The sequence below is a fragment of the Erpetoichthys calabaricus genome, chromosome 5 (assembly GCF_900747795.2).
Source record: "Erpetoichthys calabaricus chromosome 5, fErpCal1.3, whole genome shotgun sequence".
NCBI lineage: Eukaryota > Metazoa > Chordata > Cladistia > Polypteriformes > Polypteridae > Erpetoichthys > Erpetoichthys calabaricus.
In genome coordinates this window covers 19,863,692-19,888,552 of record NC_041398.2, presented here as the reverse complement: position 1 = coordinate 19,888,552, position 24,861 = coordinate 19,863,692, and the positions used below count along the sequence as shown (strand labels likewise).

At 42.6% G+C, this 24,861-nt stretch overlaps 1 protein-coding gene across 1 annotated transcript; it reads right to left on the bottom strand.

The window, feature by feature from the left end:
- Window positions 1–28: 28 nt before the first annotated feature.
- LOC114641694 (zinc finger protein 664-like) lies at window positions 29–24,861 on the bottom strand. Its single transcript, XM_028790721.2, has 3 exons — window positions 24,741–24,861; window positions 5,106–5,638; window positions 29–1,312 (listed from the first exon to the last, which is right to left on the bottom strand). Exons 2-3 carry the CDS (start codon window positions 5,521–5,523, stop codon window positions 339–341), a joined length of 1,392 nt encoding a protein of 463 aa, XP_028646554.1. The 5' UTR covers window positions 5,524–5,638; window positions 24,741–24,861; the 3' UTR covers window positions 29–338.

The following is a 24,861-nucleotide window of genomic DNA, read 5'->3' as shown; positions in this document are numbered from 1 at the left end:
CTTTGTAATAAATGGGAACACTTCTCATAAGTAACCTGGGCATCGATTCCCTGTGCAGCTCAGTCCTTTAGGGCTTCCCAAATGTGAAATGTCATATGGCCTTTACGACTCCTGCTGTCTGTGAAACACTTGACACATTCGGAACAGCCTTGAAACGTTTTACCAGTGTGAATTCTTTAATGGCTATGAAGTCTACAGCAGTTTGAGAATCGTTTACTACATTCCCTATAACAATAATACACTGTAGATTCTTAAGTGTCCATAGTTTAAAAGTGAGAATCCTTTGCAACATTTAGAGCAGCAATACGTTTTTTCTTCAGGAACATCATCTGCCACGTTCACAAATCAAGAATAGTGTGCATTTGTAGGTGATTCTGAAAACTGTGCTTGTGCAAGAATCTATTCCCACATTCAGAACAGCAATATGGCTTCTCCCGAGCATGAACTCGCATGTGCCCTACAAGATTGCTACTGTGGGCAAAACATTTTCCACACTCAACACAGCCGTACGGCTTTTCTCCAGTGTGGATTCTTTTATGTGTTTGGAGACTGGAACTGTTAGAAAATTGCTTGCCACATTCAGGGCAGCAATATGGCTTTTCTCCAGTGTGAATTATTGCGTGTCTCTGAAGATTGCTACTTTTAATGAATCTTTTGCCACATTCGGGACAGCAATATGGCTTCTCTCCGGTATGAATTCGTGTGTGCCTCAGGAGATCACTACTTTTAATGAATCTTTTTCCACATTCAGCACAGCTATATGGCTTATCTCCAGTATGAATCTGAGTGTGCACACGAAGGCTGCTGCTTGCGGTAAATCTCTGTCCACATTCAGAACAGCAATATGGCTTTTCCCCAGTATGAATTATTGCGTGTCTCTGAAGATGGCTGCTTTGAATGAATCGTTTACCACATTCACAGCAACAATATGGCTTTTCTCCAGTATGAATTCTTACATGTGCCTGAAGCCAGCTCTTATGAACGAATCGTTTGCCACACTCAGAACAGCAATACGACTCTGGTCTTTTATGAACGGCTTTGTGATCTTTACAATCAGACTTGTTTTTAAAAGTTTGTCCACACTCTTGTCCATCACCCAAATCCTCTTGCTCTGTGTTATGCCCTTGTTGTTGGTCAGTTCTGATGGTTTCTCCCACAGGAAGAAAACTACACTGGAAAGTGCCTGCTGTCATATTCTCTGATCCTCTTGTTGATTTCTTCCTCTTCTTCTTGTCCTGTTTCTGTTCCAGTTTGCACTCAAGAGAGGGCTGTACAGTTAAAGATGGGGGGAAGTTGACATTCTCATGAAAATCTGCAATGATACGAAGAGTTGAGTTAAAAATTGTAAAATAAATAAAATCTTAATACAAGATAGGTGGCACAGGGTTGGTGTTCCTGCATCACCCTTCAGTTCTATTCCTAGATTATTTCAAGGAGAGCGCATATGAAATGGAAACTCTGTTAAATAAGTCTGCCTTGAACAAGCCTTGTTTTCAATCAAAGCTCAGTCCGTTCCACAAATACAAAGTGTTTACCAAGAAATTAAGATGGCTGAGGCATTCCATGATTGTGTGTGTACTCGTGACATTTAAGCAGTCCTGACATCTGCTTGTTAAGAATAACTATGAGAGCTCAAATAGACATTTAGAAGAGTGCGGTATCAGTAGGAGGTTGCGTACCTGTGACTTTAAATGTGAAGCTGATGGGATGCATGGTGCATTATGGGACAGATGAATATGTACAAGGGACTGCTATTGTCACTTGATAAATAAAAACATAAATGAAATGTGTCTGCTATTAAGAAAGCGAGAGGATGCATGGCGTTTTATAGTAGTCCAGTGTCTGAGTACATTGCAGATTTGAATTAAATTAACGTAATGATGTTTAAATAAACGTTATGAAACTGTCCTTTGAATTGTATAGTTTGGTTATATACACAGCAAGTCAGAATGTCAGACTGCAAATACTTATAATGATTAAGTATGTGGAATTATGTGACTGTGACAAGTGAAAACTGTACACAAGAACATGCTTCAGAGTGACCAGAATGTTCATGGATGTGCAGACATCTACAAGTGCATTTGGTAACCTGCTATGACATCGATAAGGTGTAGGAGTGAGATGAGCTGAAGCAGGAGATTCAAATAAGAGCATTGAAAAGACGCAAGGAAGTGCAGGAAAAGCAACTGCAAAGAAAACCCAAGGAAGAGTCAAAATAATAGAGAAAAGAGAAAGGGTAGCAAGGATCAAAGCCAAAATAATAGACAGAAAGGGTAGCAAGGATCAAAGCCAAAATGATAGAAAGAGAAAGGGTAGCAAAGATCAAATCCAAAATGATAGAGAGAAAGGGTAGCAGGATCAACGTCAAAATAATAGAGAGAAAGGGTAGCAAGGATCAAAACGAAAATAATAGAGAGAAAGGGGTAGCAAGGATCAAAACGAAAATAACAAAGAGAAAGGGTAGCAAGGATCAAAACCAAAATAACAGAGAGAAAGGGTAGCAAGGATCAAAACGAAAATAATACAGAAAAAGGGTAGCAAAGATCAAAGCCAAAATGATAGAGAGAGAAAGGGTAGCAAGGATCAAAATGAAAGTAATTGAGAGAAAGGGGTAGAAAGGATCAAAACGAAAATAACAGAGAGAAAGGGTAGCAAGGATCAAAACGAAAATAATAGAGAGAGAGGGTAGCAAGGATCAAAACGAAAATAATAGAGAGAAAGAGTAGCAAAGATCAAATCCAAAATGAAAGAGAGGAAGAGAAAGGGTAGCAAGGATCAAAACGAAAATAACAGAGAGAAAGGGTAGCAAGGATCAAAACCAGGAAAGTAACACACTCTATAATTATTTTAGGCATCCACAAAGTTGGAAAATAAATTATTAAATATATCTATGGAATGTTATTTTCTTTTAATAAATCCAGTAAAATTTAAAATAAATAAATATGTTGATTATTTACACCGCTATGGGAATAACAACAGCAATTGTGACTACTGGAGCTATGCCCCAAGAAATCTGATATTGCAATTAGCAACAAAACATTAGCACTTGGAACCAAAACACAAATAGCATCACATTAAATAAAAAAAAAATCCACATTTAAATAAAACAGTTTTATTTAGTTAATTAGCATTTGGAAATCATGACAAAAACAAAAAGAGAACTACAGCTTCATTCACAGGCATGGTGCCATGCCACTTGAAACCTCACATTGCGGTTAGCAAAGAAGTCACGAAGTGGAAGCACTGGAAGCAAAACAAAGATGGTGCCATGAAAAAATAACTACATTTAAACAGAACATCTTTAATCAATCAATCAATTAATTGAATGAATGAAATTAATTACATTCATTCATTTAATTAATATTTAATCAATCAATTAAATAAATGAATGAAATTAATTAATTAAATAAATGAATGAAATGATTAATGAATACATGTCTGGTTACACAACTAAAAAGAAAGCTACAACTTCATCCACAGGCGTGGTGCCCCACTGTCACTCCTGCTGATTACTGCGCCCTCATCAGAATGGCTGACTGCATAACACGACTGTCCACACACGTCAGTGTCACTTTAAAGGACTGAGATGTGCTCTGATGCTATTAATGATTTGTGTCTTACACAGTCAATCTCTAATGAGCCAGCCGGTGCCGTTATTCACACGTCAGTGTGGTCTCTTGTGCCAGTGATGTTTGGGAAGACTACAGAACAGCATTTAGTGCAGGAGTGGGCAATGTCATCCTGACAGGTTGAGCTGATGAAGTGTGTCTATCATGTGAATTCAACCAAACTCAAGTTCAAGCCCTTTCCATGTCTAGTGCTCACTGTTGTCCCCTCACTCTTTGCTATTTTCACAACTCTTACTAATTCTTTTTTTTCTTTTAACCGGGCCCTGCTGTGGACGTGTCATCTTCAGCAGTGGACTCAACCACTGAGCTTTGTCTAATTCGGTTAACATTCACCTCCACCAGAATGGAGTACCAGACAGGACATTTGACCAACAGAAGTGGCAATCTGGGACGTGAATTTGAGTGCTCGTTGTTGGTTTTGTTTTATTTGATGCTTTAAAAATCTAGTTCAAGTTAAACAATAAGACTATCTGAAACTTCTTTACTATTAGTAAAGCACAATGGTGCAGTGGGTAGCACAGATGCTCATGGTTCCACCCCAGTTCTTGGTGGAAGTAACCACTGAGGAGCTTGGGGGGCAGCTGACCAACAACAACTGGAATCTGGCAGTTCAGCTTGGTTTGTCTGAAGCCTTGTGGGTTCACCCAGATGGTGTCCAAATCTCTTTATGTCTGGTCAAGTCATCCCCAGCAGACCCCGTTTCTGCTTTCACACTCTCAGCAAATATGCAGGTCAGGTGGACTGGGGACTCTAAACTGGAGCAGCGTGGGTGTTAGTGGGCGGTGAAGGACCCCCTTACAGGCGTGCCATCTGATGTTGCTGCTCCTGCTCGGTGTGTGACAATATGAAATAACAGTGTTTGAGAATATTATGGGATGTCACATATATTTTAGTCGTAAGTGCACAATGAATCGTGGAACTTTCCCCACCTATACTGTATTATTATTATATCGTCAGTGTAAGTTCAGCTCTGTGTTTTACAAATCCACTTCTACAGTACATGTCTCTCTATGTGAGGATGCGAGTCCGTGGACATGGTCAGCACAAACAAAACACTCCATCTTAATGCCACTGGGCACATCGACAGGAAAGGACAGAAGACGTCTGACCAAAATCACGCTGAACGGATGGAATGAGTTTAGGAGTTGATTTGTGCCCACATGTCCTTGACTTGGAGCACACTTGATAGAAAACACAGTTATGAGACAAGGTGACTATTTAATTTCTTTAAACATTTTACTGATGATGTTTAATACTGATAAAGATAAAACCATGTGCTGGACACCTTCAGTTTTTTTGTGTTTGCACAAACCTTTACAGTTTATTATTTGTTAAGTCGTTACGTACCCGAGCTGCTTGCCCCTATTTGTGGATCTCCCTCTCATTTTGACCTACTAAAACACCAAAAGAGCAACAAGCAGGATCTATAACAGTTACCAGTTTCACTTGCTTTAACCAATCAGTCCCATTACTTACTCATTCTGACACTCCTTGATGACTGCTGCTCGTCTCTCCCATTTCCTCCATTGACGTTCTCCTCATAGTCGGGGAACTCCCATTTCAGTTCCACAGATTTCTGCTGGGTAACCAGTTGTCCCGTGTTAGCGATCCAATGCTGCAAACTGGAATGAGGCTCTTCAAAGATTTCTGGCTTGAAAACGTTCCCAGTTTCCAGCATTTCCAGTTCGGGATTAAGTGAGAAATCTTCCAAATCCTCCACTTTGACTTCGACAATTTCCACCTTGCACTCTTCCTCCTCTTTAAGAACTGAAAATCCTCCTCCTTCGCAGTCCTCCGCCTTCACCCACACAGCCTCTGGTGCAGCCCCTTCACAGTCCTCTTGTTTAATGCGTGCCAGTCTCTCAATGGTGTCTTTGTCATTGGCTAAGGCCATTCTCTGTGTAAAACTCTTCCCTCCCCTCGAGTGTCTGCTCTTCTAAGATTCTCTTCTCACGCAGACAGCTCCGTCCTGGAGGCCACTGAACACCTCACTGCACGGCCATGTGAACCTGAAGGGAGGTAAAAGTAAAAGAATTTTACTTCATAGAGTCACTAAAAATAACTTGAGTGCATTTCTGGGTTAACTTCCAGTTTTTAACAAACACAGAAATGTAAAAGTTAAGTTTTTAATGTGTGATTTGAAATGCTGTAAGCCCCCCCATGTTATCCTATAAGATGATCTCAGCAAAATTTGGAGTGACAACCTACTTGGCGCTGTGACAAAGTTTGGCTGACTGAGGCAAGAGCCAAGAACAGGGAGAGTAGAGAATGATTTAATAAAAATTAAAAAATCAGGCTTTTTCATTTTTAATCATTTCATAATGACAACACAGGCCTACACACGTTTAATCAAAATGGAACAGAGGGCGGTCCCAAGTCTGGATCTGCCCTAAACGAAGACCACCATTATAAAGAGTGGTGATGAATCGCTATGCCACACCTCAGTTACAGTGAAATCAACAGAAAGAAGACATGGAAGAGAACAGATCTGGCACAGGCACCAATCGAGCCATGACAAAAGCCAACTGACCACTTCAGTGGTCCTGCCTGAACGGCTGTTGATCCCCCGTCGATACGGAGAGGGCGATTCATCCAGCAGCCCACTGTTCCACACTCTAATGCACTCCTCCTCTCACTCCTCTTCATTTCTTTCTCTCTCAGTTGCCTCTTTACCTTTCTGGCATGATGATGACTTCAACGCAGTGGTGACACATTCAGGGAGGAAGGTCACAAGAGCCAACACTTTGTTATCAAGCCAATTCCTAAATAATGCAAACATAACGGTACTCGCTTTTTTACAGCATCAGCGGAACCGCCTGAAAGTCAGTACTGCACTCATGTGGGACTGCAGGCAGACAAATGACTTCAAAGGCACAATAATTCCATGTATTTTCGAATCCAATCCACGTTCAGTTTTGGGCGATTTATTAAATGGTAAGTTTGCGTTTCTAATCCGCACCTTTCCCTTAGCGGCCCTTTGCCAGTTTGAAAAATCAAACATTCAGTTCTTTCAGAAGTAACGCGGTGGGCGTCGGCTGTGTGGAAAGCCACCCTGGAGAGCATTATCGTCAGATCCTTCAAGAAATGCTGCATAAGCAATGCTCTGGACGGATCCGAAGATGACATTCTACGGGAGAACGATGGTGACGATAGAAATGATAGTGACTGGTAGGAGAGCACGGATAACGATTCAGTTATGAGTGATGACAGCGAGTCTGATGAATAATAACAAATGATGCTCTTTCCCTTTTCTTTTATTTTAAATTCCTTTCCTTTCAGCCGAAAGACCTACCCCAAGAGCAGTGGCGTAGCTCGAGTTCGTGCCACTCGGGGTGGGGCGGGGGTGGCTCTTCAATTTGCCGCCTTCCAACATATCTGAATATGCTAACCTATTTAAATAGAAAATTAAAATGATGTATAGAGAAAAATTAAGATACATTTTGCATAGATTTATTCATATATAGAGAAACAGATAATAATTTTTCACATATACAGCTAGGTCCATAAATATTTGGGCAGAGACAACTTTTTTCTCATTTTGGTTCTGTACATCACCACAATGAATCTGAAATGAAACAACTCCGATGCAGTTGAAGTGCAGACTTTCAGCTTTAACTCAGTGGGGTGAACAAAACGATTGCATTAAAATGTGAGGCAACTAAAGCATTTTTTGAACACAATCCCTTCATTTCAGGGGCTCAAAAGTAATTGGACAAATGAAATAACTGGAAATCAGATGTTCATTTCTAATACTTGGTTGAAAACCCTTTGCTGGCAATGACAGCCTGAAGTCTTGAACTCCTGGACATCACCAGATGCTGGGTTTCCTCCTTTTTAATGCTCTGCCAGGCCTTTCAGTTGCTGTTTGTTTGTGGGCCTTTCTGTCTGAAGTTTAGTCTTCAACAAGTGAAATGCCTGCTCAGTTGGGTTAAGATCAGGTGACTGACTTGGCCATTCAAGAATGTTCCACTTCTTTGCTTTAATGAACTCCTGGGTTGCTTTGGCTGTATGTTTTGGGTCATTGTCCATCTGTATCAAGAATCAATGTGACTGCTGCATTTAGCTGGATTTGAGCAGACAGCATGTCTCTGAACACCTCAGAATTCATTCAGCTGCTTCTGTCCTGTGTCACATCATCAATAAACACGAGTGTCCCAGTGCCACTGGCAGCCATGCACACCCAAGCCATCACACTGCCTCCTCCACCGTGTTTTACAGATGATGGATAATGAGCTGTTCCACGCCTTCGCCATACTTTTTTCTTGCCATCATTCTGGTAGAGGTTGATCTTGGTTTCATCAGTCCAAAGAATGTTTTTACAGAACAGTGCTGGCTTTTTTAGATGTTCTTTAGCAAAGTCCAATCTAGCCTTTCTATTCTTGAGGCTTATGAGTGTCTTGCACCTTGCAGTGCACCCTCTGTATTTACTTTCATGCAGTCTTCTCTTTATGGTAGACTTGGATATCGATACGCCGACCCCCTGGAGAGTGTTGTTCACTTGGTTGGCTGTTGTGAAGGGGTTTCTCTTCACCATGGAAATGATTCTGCGATCATCCACCACTGTTGTCTTCCGTGGACGTCCAGGTCTTTTTGCGTTGCTGAGTTCACCAGTGCTTGCTTTCTTTCTCAGGATGTACTAAACTGTAGATTTTGCCACTCGTAATATTGGAGCAATTTCTTGGATGGGTTTTTTCTGTTTTTGCAGCTTAAGGATGGCTTCTTTCACCTGCATGGAGAGCTCCTTTGACCGCATGTTGTCTGTTCACAGCAAAATCTTCCACATGCAAGCACCAGACCTCAAATCAACTCCAGGCATTTTATCTGCTTCATTGATAAGGACATAACGACGGACTTGAACACACCTGCCCATGAAATAGCCTTTGAGTCAATTGTCCAATTACTTTTGAGCCCCTGAAATGAAGGGATTGTGTTCAAAAAATGCTTTAGTTGCCTCACATTTTTATGCAATCGTTTTGTTCACCCCACTGAATTGAAGCTGAAAGTCTGCACTTCAACTGCATCTGAGTTGTTTCATTTAAAATTCATTGTGGTCATGGACAGAACCAAAATGAGAAAAAAGTTGTCTCTGCCCAAATATTTATGGACCTAACTGTAATTATTTATAAGCATCAGCTAGAAAAGAATAGAGTATAGACCAGGGGTCTCCAACACGTCGCTCACAAGCTACCGGTAGCTCACAGCCCCTTTCCAAGCAGCTCGCCAAAGGATTAATGAATCCCACATAAATTTGAAAACTTGATTAGTCAAATTAGGGGTGGGCGATCTTTCCAAAAAAAATCATATCATGATCCTTTCAACACAAAATCACGATCCACAATCTGAATTGCAATCTCTCTTTTCAATGTGGCATACACTTAAAACTAGAATTACCAGAGCCTACGAAAAAACTCGTAGATCCGGCCCACCTTAAATCGCTTCTTAAATCCATTCACACCTCTCCGCCAGCGTCTTTTGTCCTCTAAATGTGCTGATAAAAGACAAGCTGCCAGCAGCCGGCTATTCCAGCCCCCCCACCGACTTAGAACGTGCGCAAACTTTTCCCAGCTTATGCCTTGGTTGATTATCTGGGAGTGAAGTGGAGTTTTGGAGTGGAAATGATAGATCGTTATTTGGAACACACGCATTTCATGTGTGTTCCGTTTCTACAGTAATCTGTGTAAACACATTGTTAAAACAGAAACTTTTTCATATTTTAGTAATAAATGTTACAAAATGTAGTAGGCATAAACTATAGAATGTGTAAAGCCTGAGTTCCAAAGATCAAATAAACACTTTCACAAAAGCTTCAAGAATAATACAACAGTTTCCGTGGTGTAGCGCACTAAGATTTGCTTCTTAGAGCGCAGCAACTTTGTCGTACCTCACAGACCTGAGTTCAATTCCCCGCTGGGGATAAAGTGTTGCTTTTTTTTTTCTTTTTAACCTCAAAGGACATAAAACGGACGCAAACCAAGTGTGATCAAGAGTCCCTGGTTTGATCCCCACTCACTCCTATATTTGCCGTTTTCAGTAGTAAGCTGCTCTTTTTGTTAATATTATACAGTACACACATACACTTGGTTTGCGTCTGTACTTGTGCTGTTACTTAGAGAGTCAGATCGGGGGAGGGGTGATGTTAGAGCGCCTGAGCTTATTCAGTGCAGCAGGAACAACGCACATGTTGATCTTTTTTTTTTCTTTCAGTACATGTGCCTTCCCTGTTTATTTATATATCTCTGCCTGTATGTCCCTCTATTACGCAGTGCTCTGTCTGTCTGTGTGTTATGGATCTTGAAAGTAACAGTTATAGGGACAGTTGTTCATGTTAATTGCAGTCTCAATTGTTAAAAAAATATTTTAAAAGGAGCATCCCACATGAAAATATAACAATCTCATTAACTGACAGTGCATACCAATTTATAAATTTTATGTCCGTTTGAGGTTAAAAAGAAAAAAAAAAAAAAGCAACACTTTATCCCCAGCGGGGAATCGAACTCAGGTCTGTGAGGCACAGCAAAGCTGCTGCGCTCTAAGAAGCAAATCTTAGCGCGCTATGCCACGGAAACTGCTGTATAATCCTTGAAGCTTTTGTGAAAGTGTTTATTTGATGTTTGGACTTCAGGCTTCACAGATTCTATAGTTTATGCCTACTACATTTTGTAACATTTATTACTAAAATATGAGAAAGTTTCTGTTTTAACAATGTGTTTACACAGATTACTGTAGAAACGGAACACACTTGAAATGTGTGTGTTCCAAATAACGATCTATTATTTCCACTCTAAAACTCCAGCACTTCAGTCACTCCCAGATAATCAATCAAGGCATAAGCTGGGAGAAGTTCGCTCACGTTCTAAGTCGGTGGGGGGGGATGGAATAGCCGGCTGCTTGAAGCTTGTCTTTATCAGCAAATTTAGAGGACAAAAGACGCTGGCGGAGAGGTGTGAACGGATTTAAGAAGCGATTTAAGGTGGGCCGGATCTATGAGTTTTTTCGTAGGCTCTGGTAATTCTAGTGATAAGAGAATATCCGGACTCAAACTCATCAAGACCTAAGTAACACTTTATTTGAAATATCAAACAAAGTGGAATTCAACTGTTCTCTCATTTGCTAGCTAAGCGGAGTTAGGGGAACACGCCCCGAAGCTAGTGAGTGAGTGAGGAAGGCCCTGCCCCCTCCCCTCAGCACGACGCGTGGATCTCAGATTTGCGCTAATAAATCGGTACCGCAAGCGAACTACGACACTTAGCGCGATGAAAGAAGTCGCAAAATCAACGGAATGTTCAAATAAATTATACAAAAAAAACCCGATCTAAATCCATTAAGTAGTTCTATTGTGAAAAGCGGACAGACATACAGACATTGGATTTTATATATTACCAATAACGGCGTACTGCACGATAATGTGCAGTGAATACCCTTGACTTATAGTTTTCATCCTCATTTTTTCTCTGTACGTTTATCATTCGTTTGCTCAGAGGTTGATGCACTTGCTGCTTCCTGAGCAGCTCTCCTTTTCTCCACCCTAGCGGCCCGCTGCTTGTCTTCTTTCGTTGACATCTTTTCACGTTAAAACTGATTAAGTTAGTTTTTATGTTGCGGTTACTTAGTATGTTTCCTTTAAGTTTTCACTTAAGCTGCAACTTAAGTCTTCAATCTGCCTCAAGAATGATTAGCGAAGGTGGTAGGGAATGAGAACAATGCGTGTACGCATGCGCCGCCCTGCTGCACGCTGCTGAGATTTGATTCTACAATAAAATAAAATTAAAATGAAGAGAGTAATAAAAATCATCACCCCAAAAGCGGATAGTAGACGTCACGTAGTATATGTGTACCAAATTTCAAGTCAATAGGTGAAATGGTTTGCGAGCTACAGGTGATTTAAAATCCAGGACAGACAAATGAACAGCCACGATAGCGTATTATAGAAGAAGATATATTAGTAACCCTTCAAAATAATGTGCAGTTAAAAGTCTCAACAGCATTCTCAGCATATCTGGAGCGTAGTAGAGCGAGATAACTATAAGAATCTTCACCAAGCAGCTCTGCAAATGTCTGCTTTGTTTGGGTCTCCACACCTCTGTGAGTCGGACAGGAATGTCATGAAATCAAAGTTCAGAACACGACTGAGAGACGAACACTGAAATGACTCCAGAAGAGTGAACTCCGCTCCACCACACACCTGCCTCTCTTGTTGAGTCACCTGACTAAACGTAACACACGTCACACCTGCAACTGGACATGTGAATAAAGTGACACAGTGACATGTGACAAAGTGACAAATGAATAAGTCAGATCTCTGTATTTCGAATTGCATTGATTTGTTTTGACAGCATTCATGTTTTAACTCAATAGTGTGAGATATGAACTTGCAGGTGAACTAAATATTTTTTTCTGATGTTTTAATGCAAAAGGTGAGTTGTGGACACCAACATTTTGTAACCGTTCAGGCAAAACAAGCGTATTCAGTTTGTTCGGGTTGAAATAAGCGACGAGAATGAATGTTAGAAAACATGAGGAGCTCTCGGCCGTTTTCATTTTGTAAAAGTAGCTCTCAGGGGAAAAAAGGTTGGAGACCCCTGGTGTAGACGCACTGATAAGCCGTGTTCTGATTATTAGTTTAATATAATTACGTTGCGAACACCAGAACCAGTGTAGTGTACCAGTAATGGGTGGGGATGTTTTCTGCGCAGAGCAAGAACGCATTCGGATTGATAACGAAACAAAATTCAAAATTGTAAATTAGTTGTTTATCTTCCTAGAAATTATTATCGGTGTAATGTTTATTTTTGTTATTGCCTCATAAATTTTAACTGCTGTGTATGATGCCGTCACAGAAAAACAGTCTGAAAATTACTTTTGAAGCATTTGGGGGTTAAAATTAGAGAATTTTACTTTTTTCATTCATTAGTGATATTTTTCCGAACCCTGCTGCTTACACAGGAATGGTACTGAGCCTTTTGGCCAATAATGCCGCCTCCAAAATGTGTGGGGCTATGCCACTGCCCAAGAGGTGTAATAGCTAATAGCGCAAATATATTATTGTTACGGCACGTACAACTCTCGACCGCGAATCCAATCCACCTGCGATTCTATCCATTTTCCAACCCGCTGAATCCAAACAATCCCAGCTAACACAGGGAGCAAGGCAGGAACCAATCCCGGGCAGGGCGCCAATCCACCGCAGGACGCACACACACACACACACCAAAAACACACTAGGGCTAATTTAGAATCGCCAATGCACCTAACCTGCATGTCTTTGGACTGTGAGAGGAAACCCACGTAGACACAAGGACAACATGCAAACTCCACGAAGCGAAGCGAACTCAGGTCTCTTTACTGCAAGGCAGCAGTGCCACCCCGATTCTAATCCGCATCTGATTTTTTAGCCCTCTGAAACTGTAAGAAGGGAGTGGATTAGTTTCAGAAATGTACGGCACACGCGTGGAAAAGCTATGTTTGAAAATGGCTCACAGAGGAGACGAAACCTCACGGCATCGACACACGCCGATAAGAACAGCAGCAGAATGTTTGCGGCAGGAGGATTTCAACATGAGAGTGAGGGAACGGTGTTTAACTATTTCAAAAGTCAAGTACACAAATTAGCTTTCACGATTGCCACTTTTATTTCATTAAGAAGTTGGTTCCGAAATCAATGTGAGCAATCAGATGCCAGTTGTAATGCTTTAGCTTGTTGTGCCACGCATCTGTAAGACAGCATGAAACGACGGCGAGATCCACCGCTTTTGAATATCGTGTCCTGCACAGTCCCGATAAAGGAATGGAGGCTTCACTTTCATTGCAATAAGCACAGGTATCCATTCAAGAATCTACTCATTTTCTGACAAATGTATACAGCTCAGGGTCACACCCATCCACAATTACACATAGAGGACTGTGGGAGGAAACGGCACACCGGTTGTGCTTACAATACAAGACGACTTATTTTTTGTAAGTGAGTGCAGGCGCAGGTCACACAAACGGCACCAACAGAAATGCGGATGTGTCAAAACACACAAACGACGATGCTAGAAAGCAGTCGTAGCAGTAAAACTCGACGCAATTTCAATCGAAGTGGCGATGAAATGAGCCTCTCCAGCTGTTAAGTCTTTGAGGGCTGAATATTTTTTCCCCAAAAGCAATGGTTTTACTCAGAAGTCAACATAAAACATCTGTTGCTGCATGCTGTGACTGTCAGATTGCCAAGAATGTGCGGCTTGCTTGCTGCCAGGCTGTCTTTGCATGGCTGGGACATGGCCGCAGTGCATTACAATCTGATTTCTACCTCTTATCTATCATTGTTCAGTGATAAGTTCTCCCTGGCGGACATTCTCAGTACCACGACTAGCTGAAAACCGATCAGCTGGAACCTCACATTCATCTTCAATGGCTTGTATCAAAAATTTGAGTCCGACAAGTCATAGTCCAGTTCAGAGATAATAGGCAACAATGTCGTCCACAGAGTATTTTGCTTTACACATTCGCTTTAATCTCTCACCAAATGTCAGTGCCATTTTTGCCGTTGTGTGCGCCTTGCTACTCACGAGAGTGCAGGGAATCTCGGTCAAACCATTGAATCTAACTTTCTTTCTAGCAACGAGAGTCCAACTAAAACGTAACGGTGGGTTCACAGTTTACAGTTGATTACCATCATCAACTCCTCCTTTGGACAAAAGTCAACATCAGCCCTGAAACAGTTAATACTAAAATAAAACTCACTCAGTGTTTCAATGTGGTCCTATTAATACGACACATGCTGCTTTAGCAGACGCATAACCACAGAGACCGTAAAACGACAAACTTCATAGCTGAATAGGAATCCGCAAAGGCTATATTTGTGTCATTCGTTTGATTCTGAAGACAAAGAGAATGTTCTCGAGAATAAACACTAAAAAATGCGATGAATGTAGTCGAAATGCATACGTTATTTATTTGAATTGTTAAGATGAATTGACTTAACGTCAAGTTCAGCTCATCTTCTTATTCTGGGTTTGTACACAGGCTACGTACAGTCTGATGACTTGTGGTGGCCCTGAGGTTAGGGATCTGCACTGGCAATCGGAAGGTTGCCGGTTCGAATGCCATAAGGGACTCTGCTCTGTTGGGCCCTTGAGCAACACCCTTAACCTGCAATTGCTGAGCGCTTTGAGTAGTGAGAAAAGCTCTATATAAATGCAAAGAGCTATTATTATGACTCGCATGTGGAATTCTGAAAACAGCGCTGCAAAAAACTGTTTTTAACAAGCACTCTGAAATCATGGAGTCACGTAAGGGCCGGTTTATACCTCACGCTCAGAGCGCATACGCGTCGTGGCTGCCACGCTCTCCCACCGTTCATTTGACGGGTCCTCAGAAATGAATACGACACATGCGCGAGTTGCAGTGTCAGCAAAAAGTCAGGGGAAGGGCGCAGCGCGAGCAAGTCGGAGCGTGACGTCAGAGTCTCTGTTTACTATCACCACGTGGCAGAAAGCCGCTATGCGGATCAGGATCGAAGTGCGGTGCTGCGATGTTTGATGAATGGTTCCATGTGGTGAAGAAAAATGTCGACATACAAATGCATTCGTAATATATTCGAGCGTCGCATACTCCCCAACGTAATGACACGATACATTTTAAAAGCCTCAGATACCATCTTTTGTGCCGTCATTTTTTTGTTTGCAGCTTCCGACAGTATCAGAATGTAAGGCAGCGTATTGCAGCTAAAGAAAGGAAAAAAAATACAGACACAGTGAAAAGGTCTGTTTTGTGATTAAAGTGAAAATTTCAGATTTAATCTCGACATTTTGACTCTAATCTCGTAGTTTACTTCACCATTAAAGTAGACCGTCGCAAACTTCATCTTAAAAGCGACCCGGTTGTTAATCATTACCTGCTTCTGGGGGCATCCTCCTGACCTGACAGCAGCGATTGCCACACAGAACACATTACATTTATGATATTCCAGCTCTCTGAGCATTTAGAATCCTTAGATTTATACTTGATATCACTTTCATGATGAAATGCGTTAAAGCAGGGGTGTCAAACTCCAGTCCTGGAGGGCCGCAGTGGCTGCAGGTTTTCATTCTAACCATCTTCTTAATTAGTGACCAGTTTTTGCTGCTAATTAACTTCTTTTAATTAACTTGACTCTGTCCCTTTAGTTGTTTCTTTTTCCTTAATAAGCAGCCAAACAATAATGAGACACAAAACAAGCCACCACATCACACAATATCTGAAAATAAAGAAAGGTGATGGTCTTAGTAAGGTTGATCTCTCAACTCACCAAAACACTTTGACGATGTTCTTATGAAAAACAGAACATCAACAGTTTTGGAAATGTCTGCTGTTGCAGAACGAGAGCAGCAACAAGCCGTGGAATTAAATAACGGGTTTAATTAACAGCAAGCATCGGCTTCTCATTAAGAAACTGGTTGGAGTTTGAAGCCCCAGTTTAAGCTGGTCACCTGTTGGCTCGTTTCACATCTCATTTCTGTTTGGCTGTCAGTTAATGAGGAAACGAATCAATTTAGAGGACTGAATCCTTCTAACATGGTTATTAAAATAAAGGAGGAAAAGGTGAATTAGCAGTGAAAACTGGTCACTGATTAGGAAAAGGGTGAGAATGAAAACCTGCAGCCACTGCGGCCCTCCAGGCCTGGAGTTTGACACCCGTGCGTTAAAGTATGTATGTGACATTTTAAAGATAAATCGTTCACTTCATTTAAATAATGAATACTGTTAATAACTGTGGTGGGCTGGCGCCCTGCCCGGGGTTTGTTTCCTGCCTTGCGCCCGGTGTTGGCTGGGATTGGCTCCAGCAGACCCTCGTGACCCTATAGTTAGGATATAGCGGGTTGGAGAATGGATGGATGGATACTGTTAATAATTACACAAATGGGGGTGGCACAGCGGCGGAGCAGTTGCACTGCTGCCTCACTAGGAGTCACATCCCTGGTGGTCCCTGCCTGGAGTTTACATGTTTTCCCAGTGGGTTTCCAGAGTGGGCTCCGGTTTTCTTCCAAAGACATGCAGGTTGGGGGATTTGGTGACACTAAAATGTCACTAGTGTATGTGTGTGTGCTTGTACTCACCTTTGCGATGAGCTGATGTCCCGTGCAGGGATCGTTTGTGCCTTACGCCTGATGGAATGGGCACATCCCTGAATTGACGGATGTAATCATTAAACATCCAATCTTTTCAGAGATATTGTGGCAAGGTGGCCTCAGAATTTATTGGATGTTTCAGGCAATTCCCAACACAGCGAAGCCGATCCTGAATCTCACCGTGATGATATCTCACACTGCCACCCGGTGGATTCTTCCAGATTTGCAGAAAGTACACACACCGCTTGTGTAGCAGAAGCATCCACAGGCGCACACGTCGCGTCACGTGAAGTACAAGCCCGGCCTAAAACTGACCAAATGGGTTTGACACCAGAAGCGTTAAAGTTTAGACAAATGTCAAACAAGGAGGGGCAGATTTGGACAATTAAAGCACCAGGAGTTTGTGTCATTTGAAATCTGAACTGATTTGACTAAGCCATCAAATAGGATTCTTTAGGGAGCGTTTTAGCGACTTAATGATGAAATTCCCAATCTTACAATAGCAAATGTTACAAAACTGAGAGGGGGGATTCTCTGATAAAACATTATTTGAAATTTATGCAGCTAGAAAAACAGCTTTGAAGCATTAAGAGGAAGAGTTTTTTTGGAATTCACTGATTGAACAGTACAGATGTAGTCACGTGTGAATTTTATTTTTTATTAACTCCCCCCGCTTTTCACTTGGTTTTTATGGATTTATTTATGGACATTTGGAACACTGCACCGTGGACACGTGTGAGATTTGTCCTCATTTGTCAGCTCAGCTTGGTCCTAACTATCAACAGTGTTGGGTTCGAGAGGCTTCCATATTTGAAGGGGGAGTCACACGGATGTTATATACGATTTGAAACTGGAAAAAAAAAATTAAATTCGCACTTAGAGGATCTGTGCAAAACTTTTTCTAAAACCTGGCAGAACCTGATGAAGAGCATTTTAGAATAAGCTTTTAAATCGAGGAAGTGGATTCTTCTCCCCTCTTTTTTCATTCTGATTCATTTATTTATTTATTTATTTATACTGTGGCGAGTGGCTGGGAGCGGTGCCCAGCCGGGATGCCCAGAAGGACTGGAGGAGGGATTACGCCTCCTCCAGACCACGAAGGGGCGACCGCCCTGGTGGCTATGGGGACTACGGGAAAGGAGCATGGAAGCTCAACCCTATAGAGGCCCGTGGTCACTGCCAGGGGGCACCCCGATGCCTGAAGAGCTCTGGCCCTCGGCACTTCCGCCACACCCGGAAGTGCTGGGGGGGGACGAAGACCAGGGGCACCCAGAGTACTTCCACCACACCAGGAAGTGCCGGCAGGAGCTTGTTGGGAGGCACCTGGAGAACATCCGGGTGAGGATTAAAGGGGCCGCCTCCCTCTATTCAATGGCTGGAGTCAGGAGGAAGAAAGACAGTGGAGTGGCAGTGGAGTGGAGTGGAGTGGAGGCAGACCAGAGAGAAAGGCATTGGAAAGAGTGGCCTGGACTTTGGGGGTGAAAGTGGGTTGTGTGCTGTGTCTCACTGTAAATATGAATAAACGTGTGCTGGAACATACAGTGCCCACCTATCCGTGTCAGGGCCGTATCCCACAATATATATTTTTACTATTGTTAAAGTTTTGCTCTGCTGGTCTGGCTCTCTTTGTCATTGTTGGGGGGTCAATTCATTTCAAAGCTAGTTTTGGTAAACTTGACTTGCTTGTACGGATTGTTGTTTGATTCTAATCTACTCTCTCTCTCTATATATACAGGTGCTGGTCATAAAATTAGAATATCATGACAAAGTTGATTTATTTCAGTAATTCCATTCAAAAAGTGAAACTTGTATATTAGACTCATTCATTACACACAGACTGATGTATTTCAAATGTTTATTTCTTTTAATGTTGATGATTATAACTGACAACTAATGAAAGTCCCAAATTCAGTATCTCGGAAAATTAGAATATCAATTAAGACCAATGCAAAAAAAGGATTTTTAGAAATGTTGGCCAACTGAAAGGTATGAATATGAAAAGTATGAGCATGTACAGCACTCAATATTTAGTTGGGGCTCCTTTGGCCTGGATTACTGCAGCAATGCGGCGTGGCATGGAGTCGATCAGTCTGTGGCACTGCTCAGGTGTTAGGAGAGCCCATGTTGCTCTGATAGTGGCCTTCAGCTCTTCTGAATTGTTGGGTCTGGCGTATTGCATCTTCCTCTTCACAATACCCCATAGATTTTCTGTGGGGTTAAGGTCAGGCGAGTTTGCTGGCCAATCAAGAACAGGGATACCATGGTCCTTAAACCAGGTACTGGTAGCTTTGGCACTGTGTGCAGGTGCCAAGTCCTGTTGGAAAATGAAATCTGCATCTCCATAAAGTTTGTCAGCAGCAGGAAGCATGAAGTGCTCTAAAACTTCCTGGTAAATGGCTGCGTTGACCTTGAACCTCAGAAAACACAATGGACCAACACCAGCAGATGACATGGCACCCCAAACCATCACTTACTGTGGAAACTTTACACTGGACCTCACGCAACGTGGATTCTGTGCCTCTCCTCTCTTCCTCCAGACTCTGGGACCTTGATTTCCAAAGGAAATGCTAAATTTACTTTCATCAGAGAACATCACTTTGGACCACTCAGCAGCAGTCCAAAGGCGAGACGCTTCTGATGCTGTCTCTTGTTCAAGAGTGGCTTGACACAAGGAATGCGACAGCTGAAACCCATGTCTTGCATACGTCTGTGTGTGGTGGTTCTTGAAGCACTGACTCCAGCTGCAGTCCACTCTTTGTGAATCTCCCCCACATTTTTCAATGGGTTTTGTTTCACAATCCTCTCCAGGGTGCGGTTATCCCTATTGCTTGTCCACTTTTTTCTACCACATCTTGTCCTTTCCTTCGCCTCTCTATTAATGTGCTTGGACACAGAGCTCTGTGAACAGCCAGCCTCTTTAGCAATGACCTTTTGTGTCTTGCCCTCCTCCTTGTGCAAGGTGTCAATGGTCGTCTTTTGGACAACTGTCAAGTCAGCAGTCTTCCCCATGATTGTGTAGCCTACAGAACTCGACTGAGAGACCATTTAAAGGCTTTTGCAGGTGTTTGGAGTTAATTAGCTGATTAGAGTGTGGCACCAGGTGTCTTCAATATTGAACCTTTTCACAATATTCTAATTTTCCGAGATACTGAATTTGGGACTTTCATTAGTTGTCAGTTATAATCATCAACATTAAAAGAAATAAACATTTGAAATACATCAGCCTGTGTGTAATGAATGAATCTAATATACAAGTTTCACTTTTTGAAAGGAATTACTGAAATACATCAACTTTGTCATGATATTCTAATTTGATGACCAGCACCTGTATATAACGACTGCAAAACTCCACTCGCCACCCCAATCTGTCCGTCGATCTCACCATCCCATGTCCCCTCACTCGTGAAGAAGACCCTCAGATACTTAACCTCCTCTGTGACACTAATACAGTACAGTACAGATAGATACTGGGGCAAGATTCTCAATACGTTTTAGGTATGAACCTCAATGAGCAATATGCCAGCGACTTTACAACGGGGGGAAAAACAAAAATTACTTTAACAAGGTTGTTGGACTTACCGTCAGGTCATTTCTTTCGTTTTTTTTTTTTGGATGTTCTGCCGTTTGCTTCGGGAGCAAGCCTCACGCAAAACATTCCACTTTTACCAACCGGTGTTTTAAAGGTGGATCCGAAGCTAAACGCAGTCACGGGTGCCTGGGAAGGTCGAAAGACAGCTATAGGGGGAGTCCATTTTGGATTAGTAGTGTTTCCGTTTGTATCTTAGTAACCTGGAGGTTAGGTACAAATGTTTTTGATGTTTAGCGTTTTATCATGTGTATTTTGTTTTCAGATATTTTGATTTTTACTTGAAGTGTATGATTTCCCCGACTGACCCGAAATGGTATCTCCCTATGTTTAGGCGAGAGGACCCTGGGAATGGAGAAGTCTTTATAAGTACAGTTGTGGCAGCCTAGGGATCATTCAGAGAGATTTGAGAAGAAGGGTGAGGTAGTGCGAGGCACGTCAGACTAAGAGGTGCCTGGCGGCTGAGCTGTTGGTTGTTGTTAAGGAACGGCTTGACCAAAAATGGCTCCTGAGATTGTTTTTTGAGGAGTTGTACTTTTGACCTGCACTGAAACAGAGTCCACTTTTGTTTTATTTTAAGGCTGCTGGTGCCCTTACATAGACTAGAATGTACTGTATATATTATTAGGGTAAAAGCCACTGTGTTATACAATTTCTGTTTTTCATCTTTCCTTTTATTTGTCATAATTAGGTTTATTTTGTCACAGGATTATTTATACATTATTTTTTTTCTCTCTACTCTATCGTAGAATAATAAAATGACCTTTTTTTTTTTTTTTTTGAACATCTGCCTCTCTCGTGCCTCTCCTATTACCCCCTCAGTCCTGGTCGGTCCCAAACTACTAGCAGGCCATCTGCTTTAATAGACGGCTTGTGACATCCTTCACCTGAGGCAGTAACTCACTTTCTACTCAGACAGGACAGGCCAGCTTAGCCCCCGAAAAAGGAGGACCATGAACTCAGACTTGGAGTCGCTGATCCTCATATCTGCTGCTTCACACAAACCATCCAAACGTGTGCTGGAGTTTCAAACACCCGATGAAGCCAATAGGCCCAAGTCATGGGCAGAAAGCAGTGACGTATTTCTAAGGCCACTAAAGTAGACCCTCGACTGAGCCTTGATAGCCTGTCCATGAAAATCACAAAACAGAGCCCTGGCGGAGTCCCACACCCACTGGAAACAGTGTTGATGTTTGTCCAAGTATGCAGACACAGCTCTCACTGTGATTATACTGGGACCAAATATGCCAGATCCTCCATACTCTACTAGGAACAAACCCCCAACCCCACCACACACATAATATCCCGAGAAACGCGGTCATATTAAGCACATGTGATGATTTAAATTTAAACATTTCTTAAGTTTCACCGGTTTTTACGGAAGCTCTGAACTGCACAATGAGAAAAAAATTTATAGGATAACCCCTATCCTGTACGTACGTGAAAATATATCGTAAGTGTGGGATACTTGTATGATGCTTTAACATACATATGAGATACCCGAAACACACTTTTGTATTTACTTTTTTATATATATTTGACTTTATCTCATACGTGAAAACATCTCGCACTGCAGCCTCACAGTAAGGGGACCTGGGTTCGCTTCCTGAGTCCTCCCTGCGTGGAGTTTGCATGTTCTCCCCGTGTCTGCGTGGGTTTCCTCCCACAGTCCAAAGACATGCAGGTTAGGTGGATTGGCGATTCTAAATTGTCCCTTTTGTGTGTGTGTGTGTCCTGCGGTGGACTGGCGCCCTGCCCAGGGTTTGTTTCCTGCCTTGTGCCCTGCGTTGGCTAGGATTGGCTCCAGCAGACCCCCGTGACCATGTAGTTAGGATATAGCGGGTTGGATAATGAATGGATGGATGAAAACATCTCACACGTACAGAACAGTATCCCGTAGCAACAAGATTAAGGGTTACCCCTGTGAGGGATGGCCGGCCAAATATTCCGGTCCACACCTCCAGGCCGCCAGATGGAGCCCTCCCAGCAGCATGGAAGTTCCCCGAATTCCAGCAGGGCATTATGGACAATGTAGTTTTTATAAACAACCCTGCTGGATACCATGGGGACCACCAGGAGCCGCTGTAGGGAGGCTTGCAGAGTGCTACGTGCCCTGTAACCCGGAAGTGCGTCCTGATCACATGACCGGAAGGAACGACGTGCTTCCGGGTTGAAGAAAAGGACTTTTAATCTGACCCGGAAGTGATGAGGACTTATGGATTGCAGGGCTGGAACCACTCCTGGTCAGGGACTACAAAGGACTCTGGGAAACCCCAGACGAGTGAGCTGAGCTGGGTGGAAGTGTGGCAACGTGTCTGGGAGAGGAGGATTGGTGATTGATTATTGATTATTGTATTATATGAGTAGTGTAGCCTTGTGCCCTGTGTTGGCTGGGATTGGCTCCAGCAGACCCCCGTGACCCTGTGTTCGGATTCAGCGGGATGGAAAATGGATGGATGGAGTAGTGTAGAGTGGAAGGTGCTTTGTGCACATTATTATAAAATAAATAATAATTGTACTTTTACCCGGTGTTTGGAGTGGTACCTGAGGGTTCAAGAGGTCGATAGGGGCCTCAACTGCTACAACCCGTAGTTCATAACTTCCGAAGGGTTTTCGACGGCCACCGGTGAGGAATTCTAAACAGAAACACAGCAGGAAATCTGCTTGACATTCATACTTTTCAGATAAGTACTTAATAATAATAATAATTCATTACATTTATACAGCGCTTTTCTCAGTACTCAAAGCGCTATCCACTTGCCCTTCGCCATATGTTTATTATGACTTTGTGCAATCCATTCCAATCAATAAATTCAATTTGTCACTTAACATTCAACAGTTCTGTTGATTTTTTTTTCTTTTGTTTGTTTAACACGAGCCGCTTTTCCATCTTGATTGCTTAGCATATAAAAGGACTAGCTGTACCTCATGACTGCGCCCACATAGTAATGAAACAGGACAAACTTTAAAAATCAATAGATGTTGCCACTGTATCTGATCGTGTTCTCCTCTGATGGAAGAGCGTTCCCCGCGTGGGGAGTAAAGCACATGGCCGTGATATCTCTGGCAATCAGCAGCTACCCTCTAAAACACACGGAGCTCTGATCTCTCTCTCTCATAAACTTTAAACGTTACTCCTTAACAATCTGCAGACGATAATGTCTGTTGAACAAACAGTTATAGCTAGCTAAGCGGAGGTGAGGTGCACTCCAACACGTGGTGAGACGTAGAGCGACTCAGACAGAGGCTGGCGAGTGAAGGAGGAAGGCCCCGCCCCCCTGCTCTCAGCCACTCTCTTGGATTTGCATAAATACATCGGTACTGCAAGCGAACTCTGGTACATGTACTTAGCACGATAAGAGAAGTCGCAAAATCAACCAAATTATAGAAAACAACCAGATCTAAATCCGTTAAGTAATTCTCTCGAAAAAAGCGGACAGACATTGAGACAGAACGCGCTTGGACCACGAAATTTTTCAAACCGTTTCTTAGCGAGCACCCATGGGCCAAGGGCAACCTACACTCCAAATTTCAAGTCCCCAGTCCTCATAGTTCGGGAGATTTCGTGATGAGTGAATTTGCTTTTATATATACGGAAGATTTTTGTGCGACTGTGAAAATATGAATGTTTTGCAATGAAGGTGACGCCGCCATGTGTGTGCCAAATGGTAGAATAAAGCCGTTGAAGTGACAGGCGCTACTGAAATCCCTGCCTGTCGTTGCAGCCGCCACTCCATCCGCTTTTACAGACGAGTCGAGCCGCTTCAGACGCCGCCACTTTGCGATCCGCCGAGTCAGAGTACAACGTCAATGCACCTTTATTGTTTCTTTAAAGTTAAAACATCTCGATTTCTTTTTATTGGTAGTACTAGTTTAAGCACTTGAAAATTCTTTAAAAAAAAATAATAAACAGGCGTCCTTTTTTATGTCACGCCCGTTTGCCCCTCCACTGTTTTAGCCCCCTCGGTTTAAAGTTGTACACGAATCCGGCCCTGTCCGCGTGTCACGTGACATTTTCTCCGGCGCTCCATTCGTATTGTAAACGCTACTTGGGTGAGAGTTCTTGTAAAACTTTCAAGATTTTTGCATTAATTCGTCCGCACGGTAAATTCGGACTGAATGACGAGCACCAGCAGAACGAGAGAGCGTCTTACACGGCAGCCCTGAGACTCGGCTAGCGTGAACGTAAACTGGAGGTTGGAAGTGGGCGGCGATTCAGCACCAACACGGATGCACGTCCGCAGATTGCTACGTCTTTTTATTTCACTCTCTGCTCCTCTCTTCCCTCCTTGTTAAGTCCCTCTTCCAGTATTCATTGCCAAACCCCTCGCTGTTCTGTGTTTCTGTTCTACATCCATGCTCAGTCCCCGGCATTTCTGCCCACGTCCTGCATCTCTTTACACACCCGTTATTCTCTCTCGCTCGCTCGTTGCTTACCGACACTTCTCCTCTTCGCAGCTTTTTATCTCTTCGTTTCTATTACTCTCTTCTTTCCTTCTATTTGCTTTTCTTTCTTTAATGCGCACACGGAATCAAACAAAGAGAAACAAATTACGTC